General features: G+C 38.8%; 1 protein-coding gene across 5 annotated transcripts in view; it reads right to left on the bottom strand.

The window, feature by feature from the left end:
* ehbp1 (EH domain binding protein 1) overlaps window positions 1–15338 on the bottom strand; it is a 183162-nt gene extending 167824 nt beyond the window's left edge. For 3 of the 5 annotated variants that reach the window (XM_015389428.1, XM_015389431.1, XM_015389430.1), the window contains exons 1-2: window positions 14936–15337; window positions 14070–14504 (exon numbers count right to left, since the gene is read on the bottom strand). In XM_015389428.1, the coding sequence (XP_015244914.1) occupies window positions 14070–14173 (104 nt within the window). In that variant the 5' untranslated portion in view covers window positions 14174–14504; window positions 14936–15337. Of the gene's footprint in view, window positions 1–14069; window positions 14505–14935 lie in introns of all 5 variants that reach the window. The other 2 variants (XM_015389429.1, XM_015389433.1) reach the window with 2 other exon arrangements.
* Between the last annotated feature and the right edge of the window lie 2868 nt (window positions 15339–18206).

Here is an 18206-nt window from a genome sequence, read left to right as displayed (position 1 = left end):
ATCCTTGAGCAACTTCAAAGTTGCTCAAGGATGCTACGCTCAAAATCCGCCCGTGCTCACCTTAATTTTCAGGAGAAGGCATTTTCTGACATTTTTCCTTCATGTAATTATACCAGGGTCCTGGGAAAGTTTGATTTAATGATGTGACCGATACACATGGATTGTCTTATTTAACTGGCTGTTGAATTATCGCACTGTTTCCTGCCTGTGAACATAACACCTCACTCCATTCATGTTGCCCAGCGTTTCCTATTTAATTATTAATCTATTTTACTAGACTTAAATCAAATAAATGTTAGTTTATATTTACATTTTGCATTGCATTTATTTTTACGTTATAATCCAACATTTTCAATTGATGTGAGCGCATCGGAGCAAACTGGAGCGGAGCAAAATCTTCGCCTCAGGCCTTTGAATTGGAAACTGCTCTACGCTCCACCGTATATCTTCCGCTCGCTCCACGCTCTGTCCCAAACCCCTACCAAGTTCAAATGATAGACTGAGCAAAAGGAAATGACATTTCTTCCAGAACTTTATTTGAGAACCCACTGCTTTACATAAAGGCTTTGAAACCAGGGGGAAATATTGAGAAAAGTCCAGTTATTAACATTCAAATTTGTCAAGCGAGGCAGAGAGATGTATGCTATAGAAATAACAGCTAAACTTTAAAGGCCTTGCTTATCTCTTACTTTGGATGGACAACCAAGAAATAGTACAACAATGGGTGATAAGAAGCTCTGTTGGCCCCTTTAGTCCATTATTGATTAGGTGTAAGGCTAATACAATCCATTAATTTAAAAAAAAATTTTCCCTCTTTGGGCTTCCGTAGGTTAGAGTGCCATTCCTTCATCACTTCATCGTTATTTAACATCTTTTAATAAGTGATAAACTAGTGCTACTTATGCTACTAGCTGCAGACATTTAATGTTTCATATTTTTATTGTTTGTTGTGAACATGATTGTTTTTATAAACATGTTTCATTGCCTGATTTCTGAAGCCTTTAAATTAAGTTTGCAACCAAAAGGGGATGATTGAAATAAAATCCAGTTCATGAAAATAATGCATGTTATTTGTTATTTTTTTATTATGAAATTTAAGGCGGAAAAAGTGATCAGATTTGAATGGAAACAAATTGGACATAAGATTTTTAAACTCTATCGTCCTACCCTAATTAGCTGTCCATTTTATTTCTTAATAAAAAGGTGCAGCTTTCATTTAAATCTATAAGGAACCTTCTTTTTTGGGATGTTAAAAGAGTAATGGATTTAAGGCGTGTCCCAATCCAATGTTTATCTAAGAAATCTGCTCAATATCAGCCAAAAAATGTGTGTTTGAATATATTGACCCGCTTCTAAAATCTATATCAGAAAGCTATTCTGATTCAAAGTTTATGTAAATCTTTGTGGTTCAGTATTGTTCTCTGTTTGAGAAACATCACTTGATCAAGCCTTTTACACTATCAAAGAAGTGATATATATATGAGTAACAGTGATATCATATTGGGTCAATATTCTTATTGGTAAATATTCAAAGCTGCAAAATTAGTTACGTGCAGGAACTTGAAAAAAAGATTTAAAAATGTTTGCAGAGGCATTCTTTTCGGTGGTTTTTGTGGTTTACTCCCTGTTTTCTGACTGTTAACTCTGGTGTCTCTTGTTATGATCCAATATGACATTCTCTAGTAAAAATTATTTGCAAAAGGATGCTTTAGAACAGGGGTCACCAACCTTTTTAAGGCTGAGGGCCACTTCAAGGGTACCGAGTCATAGTGAACACTGACCCATGCACAGCAAGGGTCAGGGTTCACCTAAACTTCATTATACATTACAAACACTTTTATGGTTTCCTTTAAGTTCTAATTGTATTTTAGACATTGTCATTTTGAAAGGATCTATAAATTATTAAAAGAGGAGAGAAACAGAATAGAAGAAAATTTCAAACTTAGCCCACTGGTGAATTGTTCTTTTCTTAGAAGTCTGAGGGCACCCCATGTGGTCCAGGAGGGGCCCATAGTGCCCATGGGCACAACGTTGGTGACCCCTGCTTTAGAATCTTGACTGAAACTCCACGATTATTACCATTATAAAATAAGTACTGCAGGTTTACCACTTTGTTTCCACATGAACTCTTAAGGAAAAACACCAAAGCCGCTGTTATGGAAAACAAGGAGACCGTGTACCAGAGAGACAGAAGGAAAAAGAAGCAGCATCAGGAGAATGACAAAACGACTTCAGCCCTGAGGAGAGGCCCCTCACAGAGAAACCATTGTTCAACACACGCCATCTCAGACTGCAGACACGTGCAAATAGCCTCGGCTTTTTATTTTGTGCTGAATTTTATGGCAATTAAAGACAAGAAAAGTAGAGCTCCTCTCTGCAGCCAAAAATGATTTTCACACCCAGAAAAGAAGAGAGAAGACCCAAACATACACGCATCGCCCACATGGGCGCGCCCTGGAGTGGTGCCCCTTTAATAAGTGAACCCAGCATCAAACATCCAGTGGGTGACGGAGTATTGCACCCCGGCATTACAGCTTCCCACATCGCAGCCGTCTGACTGAATCACGTAGAGGCTGAGTGACGCGGCGGCGGAGGGTCCACTACAACAGAACACACATGGAGGCTGTCCGACTACAAAACACCAAAGCCCTTTATTCTTGGTGATTTCTAATTTCACACAAACATCAGGATTTAGGTCCAGTTCTACTGGACGCCTCCATCTGATCAGCCTGTCACCTTTAATCCTGTAGCTGATTCTACATACATGAGGATAAGAGTAAAAACTTTCAATCAGGTGAAAAAGGAGAAACAACAAGCTGAAGATCTGCATCATATAAAAAGACGGACTTTAGAATAGAAAAACTGATTAAAAAAAATCAATTAATTAAAAATAAAAGAAATTTGCTCAGAAATTTTTCAAGCGTAAAGCTGCTTGTTGTTAAACGGTTGGAGCTCAGTTGTCCAGTGGGATGGCTGGAAGTGGAAGCTGGGTGTGTCAGGAAGCTGAGGCTGCTCTATCTTTCCTGTAATAAAAAGGAAGAAAACGCTACCATTGCATTTAACGTATCAAGGTTGGCATTAAACCTGGTAAAAAAAAAAAAAAAAAAGGGGGTGACAAGTGGGCTCTGCCATCAGTGCATTTCTAAAATAAATGCTGCTAACTTTCCAACAATAACCCTTTGTAATTAAAACAAAATTGAACAAGCAGAAAGAAACAACAAATGAATGGCTAATGGCTTCTGGTTAACAACAAAACTAAAAGCACCAGATGAAAGTGCGCATTCAGCTCGGCAAAGAACTCATGCTCTTCCTCAACACTGAAGTCCTCAGACATTTTTCTTTCGTTGTTTCTTTCTTTGCACAGGTAAGCAGCACATTTCTTCTTCTACGCTTGCATTATTGGCAGAGCAGACGCTGAATGCGCACTTTCATCTGGTTTGGTCTGCCGCGGTTTCAGTAGACTCGTGAACGCGCTTTTAGGAAATCCTATACACTACTGTTTATGCTCTAAAAACATTCTAAATGACTTTGTTTCGAGTAAATTCTGGATGCTACCCACTCAGGACACTTGGAATACATTGGACGAGCAGTATGGAGGAATATTGACACGTTTTTTGTGGACTTTTATGGACCTTTCTGTCTCGGGCACCATAGACCTCCATTATTTGAATGTCAGCAGACAGCAAGAAGCCTCCCAGATCTCCAGATGCATTTGAGATATCAAAAAAGTACTCCAGAGTGTTGCTCAGCATGGGGGTGAGTAGAAAATGAAGGCTAATCATGTTTTGGGTGTACTATTCCTTTAAAGTATTTCTGATTCCTCATTGATTGGACAGGTGTTATAAATGAAATGGTGCCCAGCTTGAAAGAGCTCCTGTGTGTCGCTGAATGTGTGCATTGATGACTAAAAGGCATCTTCTGTTTCATTTATCTGTTTACTACAGTGTGATTAATTCATGTTAATGTGGATTTAAAGACATTTGTGTTAGTGGAAAAAAAAATGCAGGTGGAATAAAAAAAAAAAAAAAAAGGCTAATCAACCAACCCCCATGCAGTACCCCCTGTTGAAGACCTCTACTCTAAACAATAATTAAGAATTATTGATCCAAAAAAAAAACAAGAAAAAGTGGGAGAATTGTGAATTTTATTTTTGGGGGGGTGTTGGGGGTCAAGTGGCAAAGGACCACAGGACCACAGATGGAATCTGGCCTCTGTACATGGGTTGCGTGCGCTAACCACTGTGCCACTTAAGCACGGCCAACAAATGCATATATTTTTTTAAGAGCAGTGTTTGGGATTGTGGGGCTATGATAGCTGTGGCACGTATGCACAACTGTATATGTTTATGTAACTCTTTGTGGTTCAGTATTGTTCTCTGTCTGAAAAACATCACTTGATCAAGCCTTTTCTTCCACAGTATGAAAGAAGTAATATATCTCGTCTGCCTGGCTGTGATTCCTGGATGGGGCTGCCTGTGCAGCTGGTTTACAGTTGCCTTTTGTTTCTCTGTTTCTTTTTCTATCTCTGCTTCTGTCTCCTTGAACCTCAGTCGGCCTCAGCCGATGGCCGCTCACACTGAGCCTGATTCTGCTGGAGGTTTTCTCCTGTTAAAAGGGGGTTTTCCTCTCCACTGTCACTAAAAGCATGCTTAGGGTGAGGGATTGCCTTCGAGTCAATGAGTTAATGGAATCAGCTGGTTTCCCTTGGATAGAAAACTTTGAACCAATCTGACTGGATGATCTGGTTGAATTGTAGACTGTAAAAAGTCCCTTGAGAAAACGTGTCATCTATACACACATGTTTTATAGACATGTGAATTGAGACCATCGTCTTCTTCTGTCGTTTTGAATTTGTTGTTATTTTGACACTGACAGCTCAGATTTGAACGTCCGTCTTAGGAACTGTAATAATTTTACCAACATTTTCTCTGTAAAGTTTCATATTCCTCCATTACTGCCTGTAAGTAGACCTAATATATTAAAGTTATGCGTTACTCTTGTAACGCGTTATCTACAACATTGATAGCAATCAATTCTAAGTCAATGTAAGCATAAAAGAGACATTAATAAAGGAAACAAAAAATTAACAGGGAGGGAGCAGCACTGAGTGTGCCTCATTTCACCTTAACGCACGGCTGCTGAACGCATTGATGAATGTACGAACATATGCACCTATCGCATTATGCCGTTAGAGAAAAAGAAATGCATCAGCCGGCCAACGTTACGGCCCACCTTTACTCCTTAGCATCCACTAATTTTACATGACCTATGACCTTTTGGCTGAGGTGCTCCAGCTTTTTAAAATTGGTCAAGGTTGACACTGGAAAATTGTTTGGTGAAGAAATTTCCCAACTGGCCTAATTGCACAGTTGGCAATCGATATCACACTGGAATAATGGAGCAAAGCCTCTTAAGCAGAATAACTTTTTACTGAAAATAATCTATAAAATGAAGCAGATGAGAGGATTTAGGAAACAGGAACCAAAAAATAAATATAAAAAGCACTTCTTCTAGCTCATCTCTAAAAGCTCAGTGGACTGGTTCCAGATTAGTTATTGTTATTACTTTGCTTCTCTGACTCAAAAGACTCCAATCCAAAGTCCATGTATTCCTCCAAAATTCCTGCACAACCGCAACCTCAGCTCTGTGCCGTCACCTGGCAAGGTAGCCATCTCCTAGTGCCAGAACTGAGCTGAGGAATCCGTCAGATTTGAGTAAAAAGAAGAGCCACGTCAAGCACTTGGCAGGAAGAGTTGTATCTGGCAGAATGCGTTACGAACGCTCGCCAGGATGAACACATGCTAAACAGAACTTAACATGTCAAAGCCCCACATTCGCTAGTCACCTCCAACAAAATAATATGAGACACAACAGTATGAGGAAACAAAGGAATTAGGTTTGTAACATCAAAGTTCAGCAAATCTGAAAAACAAAATGCAGGAGCAGATTTAAGTCTCACCAATAGGTCAACTAATGAGTTAAAGGAGCGACTTTGGATTTCTGCAGCAGATAAACAAGTCTAATAAAAACTTAAAACTAGAAATATAATCCTGCAACGGATTTTTATGGCTGGACAACTCTAATGAAGCTAATCAGAACCTCTTTTATGTGATGAAGTAAAAAAAAGAGATTGAAACCACAAATATCTCTATTTAAACAGGTTTGAATTTAAATACACGGGTTATATTCAGTTTTACATCCTGACTAATAAAAAGTTAAACATAAAAAAAAAAAATTGTAGAACTGATTGTGTCTCTTTTAGACATGGCCAATCATCTAACCTTGATGCTACGATCTGAAGGACTTGGATGTATTTGTAATTCATTCCCCCTCATCTGGTTTTAAACAGTACCTGATCAAAAAGCCTTAAAGTTACTGACCTCGTTGAATATTTTAAGTTTTAATGTGAAATACTTTCATGTTTCACATCAAAGTTAATGCTGCATGAAGCAATCCCTAAAATCTTTTATTTATTCAAAAATCAAATGGTATGTTCTTTGCTTAAAAATGTGCATATGTTACAGGTTAAGAGACACAACCTAAACTGCTCACTCATGATGACAGGGTTTATACAGGAATGATGAACTCTAATTTAATGCTTTTTAATGCTCTTAGAAATCATTTTATTGCCATCAACAAGTACCCATGACATTCATATATACACGGCAAAATCCTTGGTCATCTTTTGGCTTCAGCCATGTCCAGAATTCCTTGTTTTCCAGCCACATTTCTTGAAATTAGCATTTTCCCATTCTCTAGCTTTTTCTCCGCCTCCAGCTTCTTTTCCGAACACACGGCTTTATGATAAACCAGCAGTTCCACACATATATATCGCAATATATCTGATGAAATTGTTTTATTAAACTTTTTTTTTTTTATAACGGATTTTAAATGCCATGATAATCACATTTAATTAATTTTAATGCCAATTAAGGAGTTAATTAAAAAAAAAAAGAATTATTTAATGAACCCACGGAAACCCTGGATGAAACGCTATCAGATTTGCTGAACCATGACCGTGATATCTTGCAGACTCAACATTGTTGTCTTTTAAGATAAACACTCCCGCCGAAGCCACCAAAGTTCTCATGACCATCCGCCGAAGTTCTCGCGAGTTGTCAAATAGGCTCCTCGTTTGGTGGGAAACTGCTGTGGATCCCTAGGAAACCCAGACCCACGGTGCAGAAGCTTGCCAGCAAAACCGGTTTGCGACCAGACCCAAGCGACATTTGATGTGTGCGGTTGCAGAAGTATACTCTGCCCTTAAAGGAAAGGTACACCCAAAACATGATTAGCCTTCATTTTCTACTCACCCCCATGCTGAACAACACTCTGGAGTACTTTTTTGATATCTCAAATGCATCTGGAGATCTGGGAGGCTTCTCGCTGTCTGCTGACATTCAAATAATGGAGGTCTATGGCGCCCGAGGCAGAAAGGTCCATAAAAGTCCACAAAAAACGTGTCAATATTCCTCCATACTGCTCGTCCAATGTATTCCAAGTGTCCTGAGTGGGTAGCATCCAGAATTTACTCGAAACAAAGTCATTTAGAATGTTTTTAGAGCATAAACAGTAGTGTATAGGATTTCCTGAAAGCGCGCACATGCGCGATCCCGACGCTACGGAAGCCGGCAGACCAAACCAGCGCATTCAGCTCGGCAAAGAACTCATGCTCTTCCTCAACACTGAAGTCCTCAGACATTTTTCTTTCGTTGTTTCTTTCTTTGCACAGGTAAACGGCACATTTCTTCTTCTACGCTTGCATTATTGGAAGAGCAGACGCTGAATGCGCACTTTCATCTGGTTTTGGTCTGCCGGCTTCCGTAGCGTCGTGATCGCGCATGTGCGCGCTTTCAGGAAATCCTATACACTACTGTAGAAAATGAAGGCTAATCATGTTTTGGGTGTACTATTCCTTTAAGGCCTCCATACATGGGTCGTGTGTGCTAACCACTGTGCCAAAACAAATTTTTATCATAAAAAAGAGGAACTGGGGTTTTTATATAAGATCTCATCTGTTTGATAACTGCTGGGAGAATTTACAAAGGTTCTGTCATCTCTTTCTCTAGATATGGGGTCTTCAATGTTTTCCAGGCCAAGGACCTCCAAACTGATGGTGAGATGGAGCGGAGACCCCCTAATTATATATATTGTATGAAATTGTGTTATATCAAACTGGTCCTATAGTCACTCCAATACAGATGGAGTAATGTAACGAAAGTAATTCCTCCCTGGGATTATTAAAGTATTTCTGATTCTGATTCCTGGTTGATGGGACAGGTGTTGTTAATGAAATTGTGCCCAGCTTGAAAGAGCTCCTGCATGTCGCTGAATAAGTGCATTGCATTAGTGGAAAACATTGCAGGGGGGAATATAAAAAAAAAAAAAAAAAAGTCTAATCAACCAAAACTTTCATGACCCCCATGCAGTAATGTGTGGACCCCCTAGGGTCGCGGACCCCCTGTTGAAGACCTCTGCTCTAGATGCATGGGTTGCTGCATAAAGCAATAACTGTATGAAACCAGGAGAGGAATAAATCCATCGGATTAAAACCAGAAATACAGGATGCACCCACACTTCATTTTTTTAATAAAAAGTTGTAAAAACAAACTGATATTTTGGATTGTTTTAGACAGAGGAAATCAGATCATGTTTGTCCACACGGTGTCCAGATATTCTGATATGTTTCATATAAAGCCTATAGTTTATAGATATAACTGGATAAATACGATGAAATGTTTTTTCTCGTTTTCTTCTTTTACAGAATATTTAAATTTTTCCAGGGCTAAAAATGTAGAACCAACAAATATTAACCAAATTTACATAGGCTTGAATTGTACAAAAATATCTTACTTCAGTCTGACAGGCACCTGTAGTGAAATATTACAGCTTCTTTTTTTTACTTTGATTTTGTTTATTTTTTAAGACCGTAGGCAGCTTTACATCCCTAAAGGTGCATTTAGACCGTGTGCATTATCCGTAGCAATTTCTGCAAGGAAAACGGAGAGTTCACCACTCTGCACTTCAGATGCAGTGCTCCAACTTCAGACCGCATCATCAAATAAGAGGAGCTTCAGTACTCCACCCATGTGTAAAAACTAAAAATAGACTGAATGGTTAGTGCTACCTTAATGCAGGTTTGTCCAGTTAAAATGATTTGTAAAAATGAAAACATAAATAAAAAAAAGATCATGTGTGTTTTTTTTTTTTTTATCTCATCTATAGGTCTTGTTGGATAACATCATTCCTTTGCTGGCAATGAATATAACAGTGGGAATGTTTACCTTATTTAGTGGCTGGAATGACTGTTTCACAATTTTTATTAGTTTATCAGCCTCCCAGATTCTTCAGTTTGGAGCTTCCATTAACCTTTGTAACCCCTTAGTATTTCAATTTCCTGTCAAGATCCCGCTGTCAGAATTTCACAATAAAAGTACAGGGGACAGTTAACATTACAGACTGCTGCTTGTTGTTCTCTATTAATAACTTTAGAATCAGATTGGGAGTACCATGAATTTTTGGAAAGAGCCCAGGAGCACTTAAATAATAAATAAAAAAAGAAAGAGTCCACTTTGGTTCATCCAGAGCTGAGTCTGGATGACAGTCCAATTCGGCGGGACTTGTTTGTAAATCTAGTCATGCCGAAAGCACCAATGCTGGGCAGTGGGCAGTGACAAAACAGGGTCTGTGCTGGAGGTAAGGTAAGGCAGGATGATGAACAGTCCTTCTAGGGCTAAATTAAAACCTTTTTTTAAGCCACCTAAAAGCCACTTCAGAGCATTCCTTAATTTATTCTTTGTCAACATTATTTTCTCTGTATCCCATTTTAACTAAAAAAACAACTTAACTACAACCAGTCCCTGATTAGTTCAACTTCAGCATCACCGCTCTGCTCTCCAAGCAATCCGCCGTTTGTCAATACCTCAGTTTTATCAAGCAGCACGAGGTGAGAACAGAGCAGTGAACCCTCTCGGCACGTGGGATTCACCAATGGCTGCTTCACCACCCTTCCCGGTGTAGTTTGGATAAAGATACAGAGGAATCTGCTTATAGTGGTCACGGATATAGTAATCAACCGCTTTTAAAGATCAAAAGGCTTGGGACAGAATTATTTCTAATTCTAATTCTGTTTAAATAATTTGTTTGTAGTAATCAAGAAATCCACTTATAGTGTTCATTTTTGGCCATTTTATTAATGTAAACATGCACAAAAATTAATTTAGAATTACGTGTACATCTCATCTTTCGCCCAAGGATTCGTGAACGGCAGCCAAATGATTAAACAAATGCAACTATCTTTTTTTAAAGGTAAATAAAGTGGGCCCACGTGGAAATCCAAGCTGTAACATTAATGAGGCCTCAAACACCATGGGAGCGATCAAAGCAGCAGAAGTGCATCCAAAACCGGCATACTGCTGTGAATTCACCTACAGGAGGATTTTGCTGTGCAGAACTTGTTTACAAAAATCTAATCATCATCAGAAGATTTAACCATTTAGTTAAATCAAGCGGCTAAACTCTGAATTTAAAACTGAGGTGTTTGTTAAATCCCTACAAACATGCATCTCACACAACCAAAGAAAATTGGCAGTTTAATGTGTCTGGTGTAAATTTTCTCCCATCAGTGAAAGATCAGAGACTGCCATCTCTTTTGTCACTCATTTGGTTTTCCAACATAACAGAACTAAAACTACATACTTATAGGGGAAAGCTAAATGATGGAGTTTAATATCAGAGGTAAACAAACAAACAGCTGCAAAGACAGCTCCTCTATTAAACTTTCTTCACAAACAAAACTAGCACCACATCTAGCACAGTTTTCCTTATTATACAAGTATACCCGCTTGTTTTTTTTTCATTTCTTTTTTTTTTTTTTTTCCCAAACGGTTGCACAAAAATAAATCCCTCCTTGTATTTAATTAAAACTCATCTACATCGACTGTGTCTCTGCTACGTCTTAACCTTAAAGGTATGGTGGAGGATGTTCTTTTTCTGGGTGGATCATCAAAATAAGTGGTCCTCCTAATTGTCAATCATTCTGGTGAGTCTGACATAGTGGAAAAATTGCAAATCTTCTTTTGGAAACTAAGCTTATATTAGCGACGCAAACAACTTTTAAACAGAGCGTTGACGAGGAGAAATGGGATTGTGCGCACCCTCGCACCCGTTTAATAGGCTTCCCCTCTCGGGAGCGGGTACGGGGTTGTGCATGTTCTTTTTTTTTTAAAGTGGAAAGGGTGGGCCTTTTCAAACATTTATGAAAATCCTCCCCTACACCTTTAAGTTTGATAATATAAGATCGATTAATGTAGGTCTGGGTCAGTTAAAACACTTGATACAAAGAGTTCATCTTTAGTTTTGAACACTTTTCGTGTTTTTTAATCAAATTTTGACCATTCTGATATCCTTCTCTCTCCTACGACAGGATCGAAGCACTACCAAATGTTCTTAATTAATTGATGTTATCTAAAGGCTTTAAGAGCAGCAAGTGGAAACTTTGCTGAAAAGTTGGCAACAGTGCAGAAAACACTGAATTGTTTAGGACTAATTTTGTGAAAGAAGTTTTACTAAGCTCTACAGATCAGCGGACTCAAACAGGATTCAGGGAAACAAAAAGACCACAGACTGCTTCCACCATCTAACTGTTATTTACTTAGCAAGGTGAAGTAAATCTGAAAAGGGAAATCCATATGGAGAAAAGCCAATTAAGTAAAACTTACAGTGAAATCATTTATTACCCAAGCCAACAATGTGCTGCATTATTGCTCATAAACGGCCATCGAAAAATGACATGTTAATGAAGGGAAACAGATAGCTGGCAACAACTCAGGCTTCTGCTGTGACTTGACCCTTTCAACGCAATTATCCCTGCAATTAAAATTCTAGAAGGAATCCACGTTCTGATTCTGCTCCATAAACACATCAAATATGATAAGCTTTATTAAAGCAGGTCTGAGCGTTAAATAACTAAAAAATCTGGTGGACTAAATGATTCAGATCTATCTGAATGGATCTATTCAGGAATAACAGACTGAACTCATATGATGCGGTGTGTCTGCTTGCTGTTCACCTGAGGCTACAACTATAGATCCAGATAAACCAGATGTTAGATTGAACCTTTTGTTTTACTGATCATTTCGGCTGTTTTCTACAGATCTTCTCAATTTAATCCAATTAGTTGGGTTTAGTAGATCTATTAAAGCCTATTAAATACACATTTTTGTCCAGTTTTTGATCCCAGAAATAAACAGTTATTTTTAAGGATATTAGAACAAAAGAAAAGTTTCCAGTTTTTACAACTGGAGAATGTTCACCTGCATTGCAGAAAGGATTACACATTTGCCACCTCTTAAAATAAGATTTTTTTTTTTTGTTTGGAAAAAAAAATAGTCAGGGCTACTTGAACTTCAGCCTACTTAAACTCCTCACACTTACAGGATTATTAGATTACAGCAAATGTCCATGCACAGAAATGCATGTTGCTTAGAATAAACAGCAAAAAAATTAATAAAAAGAAACAGATCTCAGAACAATATGTAGCACAGATTACGCAGTGGGGGCCACCCACTCGACTCGGGTAAGAGATGCACATTTTTCTCATTCCATTCTCCAACACGTTAACATCTGTCCCAGGTCGAAGCTCTGTTGAGCGCAGTTAGTCACGCCTACAGCAAGCCACTTGAGAATCCGTGTCTGCAGGCTACATCTTTCCTTACAAGCCCTGGCTTCTCCCTCCCTGCAGGACACAGAGCTGCAGGCAGAGGTGCAACACGCAGCTTCCAGCCTCTCCTCATTTATCACCTCCTCAGGAATAAAAAAAAAAAAAGGGCAGACTTTCACTTCTTACGTTCCTAAGCTATATATGTGTTCCTGAACAGCTAAAACAGTGGAAACCTAAACGCAATATCGGATTATTTAAACATCAGATCAGAGGAAGAGGATAATTTTGTAATTTTTTATGTATCTAAGGATTTATTTTCTGCAAAGTAATACAGCTTTGGAACTTTAAAGGGCAGATTAGACTTCGGCAACCGCACACATCAAATATTTCTTGGTTCTGGTCGCGAACCAGTTTTGCTGGTATGCTTCTGCACCGTGGGTCTGGAATTTCTAGGGTAGCACAGCAGTTTCCCGCCAAAGCACAAGGGGGAGACTATTCGAGAACTCGCGAGAACTTCGGCGGATGGTCGCGAGAACTTCACCGGCGCCTGCTGGAGTGTTTATCTTCCAAAACAACAACGGCGCATCCGCAAGATATCGCGTCACGGAGATAGATCTAGAATTGCTTAACATCGAAGAGGAACAGTTTCTGTTAATGAAGTTGGCAAAAAGACCAATTAACCATTCGTCATAGTTTTCCATTGTAGTTGTTCCTCTGTTTTTAAAAATGAGGCGCCCGGGACTGAATCGAGAAGGACGACCACACAGACAGCCGGAAAGGCATACCCAGGACCAATCTAAGCTGCTTTTTGTCTGCGCAGGTCTGCGACCGTCCGATGCGTAGTCAGGATTTTTTTGAGGCGCACTATGAAGGTTGCAGAACCTCTGCTCATGGGGCGTTGTCGCACACAGAGACAGATCAGACAGTTGCAGAGGCTATGCGTCAGAAGCTTAAATTCCTTTTACACTTGCTGCTGCACGCTGCCGGAAAGCTGGCTGAAAGACAGCTAGCACAACTGTGCCTGCTTTCAAAAAAAAAAAAAGGTGGAAAACTGCTGCTTATTTCAGGTTAAAAGAAAAACATTGATATTGAAAACAGCCAGCCACCACTGATCAACAGCTATAAGCCAACTGGCTATATGAGTAATTGGCTCAACTAAATACGCTTAATAATACCGTTATATGCCGGGATTGACTGAGACATCACACCAACCACAATCCCATGGAGAAAAGAAATGTGATTTTATGTGACAGTCAAGCTCCTCCCAACAGACGACATGCATGCAATCCAAGAAAAATGTGACTCAGTGTTTTTGCATCTTAAGGCCACCAGAAGTGAACTCAATTCAGCTTTAAAACAGAATAAGAGAGCCTTCATTGTGCTTTAATGGCAGCACTGTTCATACTCACCATTTCTTTGTGCATTCCACCATCAGCTCCTGATATGAAGCCACAAACTGGAACTTAGAGGCATGCTTCCCCACCCGCTGCAGTCTCTTCCACACTGAGGCCATGTTCCTCTAGGAGCTGGTAGTTTTTCTATGGTTATCCAGCCTTGGATTTAATCCTTATTATGGGGAGGGGGGGTTCTTTAAAAAGAAATCAAGCTGATCTTTATGACAGCCAAAGCTGGATAGACATATTGAAGAAAGAAGAGTTAAGATCCAGCGGGGAAGATTTATTTGCAAACAGCTGAATGAATCCCAGTGTTAAGACATGTTGTCTCTGCAGAACTCCAGCACTGATTTAAAACTTGGGAGATTTCTGAGAGGGAAAGTGCTCCATAAAACCAAACTGCATGATGAATAATCCATCAGGTATGAATAGCCCCATCAGATGATCTTCCTACAACAAAAAGAAAGGGAATATACAGTCATCAAATCTAAAATAAGGCTTAAAAGCTGAGGGTTTGTAGTGTAATCTGGATTATTTCTACATCTATAAGAAAGCCATGATATTCTTGTGACAATAAACTAATTTATCGACATTTCTTGTGTAAGAACGTGCCGTTAGATCTCCAGCTAAGGGGCATTGAACCCAACTTTGAATGCTAAAATATGTATTTATGTGCAATCCCAATAATAGAGACGCAATGAGATCACTGTAAAACCACTCCAATTATCAATCCAGTGAGCGCCTCTACCCGAAAACTGGGATTCCTGTAAAGCTTTGTGGAAACACATCATTTTTAATGGAATGTTTATGAATCCAGGGAATAGTCTGAGCCGCTGCATTCCGCTAAGCAGGACCATTTGAGGCACTCAGTAAACACTCACCTTGCAATGATATCCGAAGCCTTTATTTCTCCCATGTAAAGCCAGGCTTAACGGCAGCGATGGAGGCTGTCTGCTACAAACCAGCAGCCCAAGCACAACAGCCGTCGCTAATTATCTTAACGGCAACACAAGCCATAGTTTTAGCTAGCCGCGCTAGCAGCGACGGCTAGCCATCACAACACGGCACGAGCTTTTTTTTCCTCCTAACGGTTGAGACGTTTTTACTCCGCCGGGGGTCAGCTCCGTGTCTCAGGGCGGGGGGAGAAAAGACATTTGTCCGCGTATATTCCGCAGTTAAGCTGTGAGAAAGTATTCCGTTTCCTTAGAGGGGTTTCCACCGATAACTAGTGCCCAACACTTCCAGATAGTTTGACTGACCTGCTTCCCTGGCAGCTGGTAAAGATGGAATTTCGCGCAGCAGCTGATTAGATGGTTTTCAAAAATAAAATCACTTCCGGAAATGTTATAAATAAACACATTTCTAATAACAAGACAAACTTTTAATATACATATATTATATTGTATCATTTACTATTAGGAAAGGATTTAAATTCATACTTCCTTTTTTTGTTTCAGTAACTTCAGAACTAAAAGTGTGTTTTATTTTTAAAGAGACTTCCAACTACTTCCGGTGGAATTTTCTTCCCAAATGGCTTGACTGAGCTTCTCTCCATCAGTTCTTATACTTGGATGGCAGGCGCCATCTCTATGAATTTGCTGCCACATTATTCCATCTATTAAAGAATGATGATTTTGTTCATTAAAGGGAAAGAAAAAAAACACTATATAAGTTAACCTCTTGTGACAAAGTAATCCCACCCTAAATGTGATAATATATTGTGTTTTATTGGCACTACTATTAAGGAATGTTTGAATAAAAGTCCTTTCTTTTCATCACTTTACATTAATTTTGACCCACCCCTCTATGTAGTAGGATACTATTTTGATTTATGCCACACAGAAAGTATTTCTTAGAGACTAAGAGACTTAGAGTTTATTTTGTCATTTTGTACACACATGTAAACAAAAAGAAATTCCATTAAGTACAGCTCTCTAGACTATTTAATTTTTTAAAGTGCAGATAGGCAGCAGTTATAAAAACATTATGATAAAAAAGTGATGTAAAAATATGACTGTATAGTTACAGTTCCAACATTCCTGTTTTTTTTGTTTTTGTTTTTTTTTTTAGCACAATTAAGTTTCTAGAAGGCAATGCCACAGCAAATCAATTAAACTGATTTGGAGATTTTGACCAGGTCTCTCTCTAGAACAGGGGTCTTCAATGTTTTCCAGGCCAAGGACCCCCGAACTGATGGCGAGATGGAGCAGGGACCCCCTAATTATATATATTGTATGAAATTGTGTTATATCAAACTGGTCCTGTAGTCACTCTATTACATATAGAGTAACGTAATGAAAGTAATTTCCCCCTGGGATTATTAAAGTATCTCTGATTGTGATTCCTGGTTGATGGGACAGGTGTTGTGAATGAAACGGTGCCCAGCTTGAAAGAGCTCCTGTGTCGCTTAATGTGTGCATTGAAGACAGAAAGACATCTTCTGCTTCCATTTATCTGTTTACTACAGTCGGTTGAATTCTTGTTAATGTGGATTTAAAGACATTTCAATTAGTGCAAAAAATTGCAGGGGTGGAATATAAAAAAAGCCTAATCAACCAAAACTTTCATGACCCCCATGCAGTACCTCCATAGAACCCCTAGGGGTAGCGGACCCCCTGTTGAATACCTTCGCTCTAGAACCTACTCTATATGTATCTAATCTGCATAAAACCATACTGAGTAAAACATTTTTAAAAAGCCACGGTTAAGGCTTGATTCTGTTCAGTTTATTTATTTAGCACAAATTCACAACACATATCATCTCAAGGTAGTTCTGTGACAATTCAGTCAGATTGTACAGTCAGATTGGTCAAACGTTTCTAAGGATAGACATGCATGGAGTCACTAACTTTGTAGGACATGCTACTCCCAGATGAGCATTTGGCCACAGCAGATATTTGCTTGCACTTTGTTGTTGACACCGAGCATGCATGCAGGGAGAGTGGAGGGGAAAAACTGCCTTTTAACGAGAAGGAACCGACTGGGAGTTCATGGAGAAAGAAACAGACATACAAAACACACAGAAGCACTTATTTCCAAATGTTAGAGAGGGTGATGGTAAACTAGCTCCATAGGTTTATCTGTCTAGGAAAGATACAGTTAATTGTGCAATTACTAATGTGTAGTTAATATCTAATATATATATATATGTGAATGTCTCAACTGTGAGATCAATAAAGTCTATCTTATCTTATTTTATCTTAATCAGACGAGCTCTGAGCCAGTTTTCATGTCAAAGGGATGAAAGAGAGCACATACAAATAGCCACATTGTGAGTATGCTATGTTAAGGAGAGAAACAGGATTAACCACAGAAAGCTTTGATTTATAAATTTTATAAAAAGTTGACAATAGCTGCAGCCCCAGCAGATATTTCTTTCCAGGATGGTCTTACAGCCAAACAAGAACAGACCAGATGAAGCTACTGTGATAAGAAAAAACAGAGAGAAAAAAAAGTTAGGGGTTGAACTAACAAACACTGCAGAATGGGAGAATAGAATGAAGCAGAATGAAGTGATCCCTATGTCCTCCAGCAGTCTAAGCCTATAGCAGAATAACTATTGAGATAGTTGAAGAGATCCTCGACCCACCTATCTAAAGAATCTAAAACGGAAAGTTTAAGCCTATGAGTTTTTTGAGTTTTTTTCTGTATTGATGTTTGTTTTATGAACAATTCAGATGTGGATTTGCTTTGAATGTTTACTGCTTGCCCACTGAGCACTTTGATAGAAACCAGGCCTTACCTCCAACGCTTCAAGGAGGAGCAGGTAAAGACAATGAATGTTTGAAATTTAGTAACAAATTTATGAAGCTTATTGTGTGTAAATAAGCTTTTCTTTTTTTATTGTAGTCTTTTTAAACACCATTATTTTTTCTTAACTTTATTTTTTAATCAGTTGTTATGACGATTTACTCAGTAATTAAGTAGCCTTCTTACCAAATACTTTTATTCTCTTACTTGAGCCACTTCTTGGTCGTCTAATTTTTATTTATCCTTCTTCTTTACTGAGTGTTGGACACAAATCCAGTTACTTGTATGGATGAGCGAATACTTTTGGCAGATGTAGATTTGTATTGAAGAGTGCTTTGATGAAAATATCTGTTGGTTTCTATGTGAAACAATTTCTGTTAAGAAGTAATTTGTTTGTGTTAA

This window comes from Cyprinodon variegatus, unplaced genomic scaffold (genome assembly GCF_000732505.1).
Source record: "Cyprinodon variegatus isolate N-32 unplaced genomic scaffold, C_variegatus-1.0 Scaffold458, whole genome shotgun sequence".
Lineage (NCBI taxonomy): Eukaryota > Metazoa > Chordata > Actinopteri > Cyprinodontiformes > Cyprinodontidae > Cyprinodon > Cyprinodon variegatus.
Note: the sequence above shows the minus strand (reverse complement) of the source record. Positions and strands in the feature narration are given on the sequence as shown.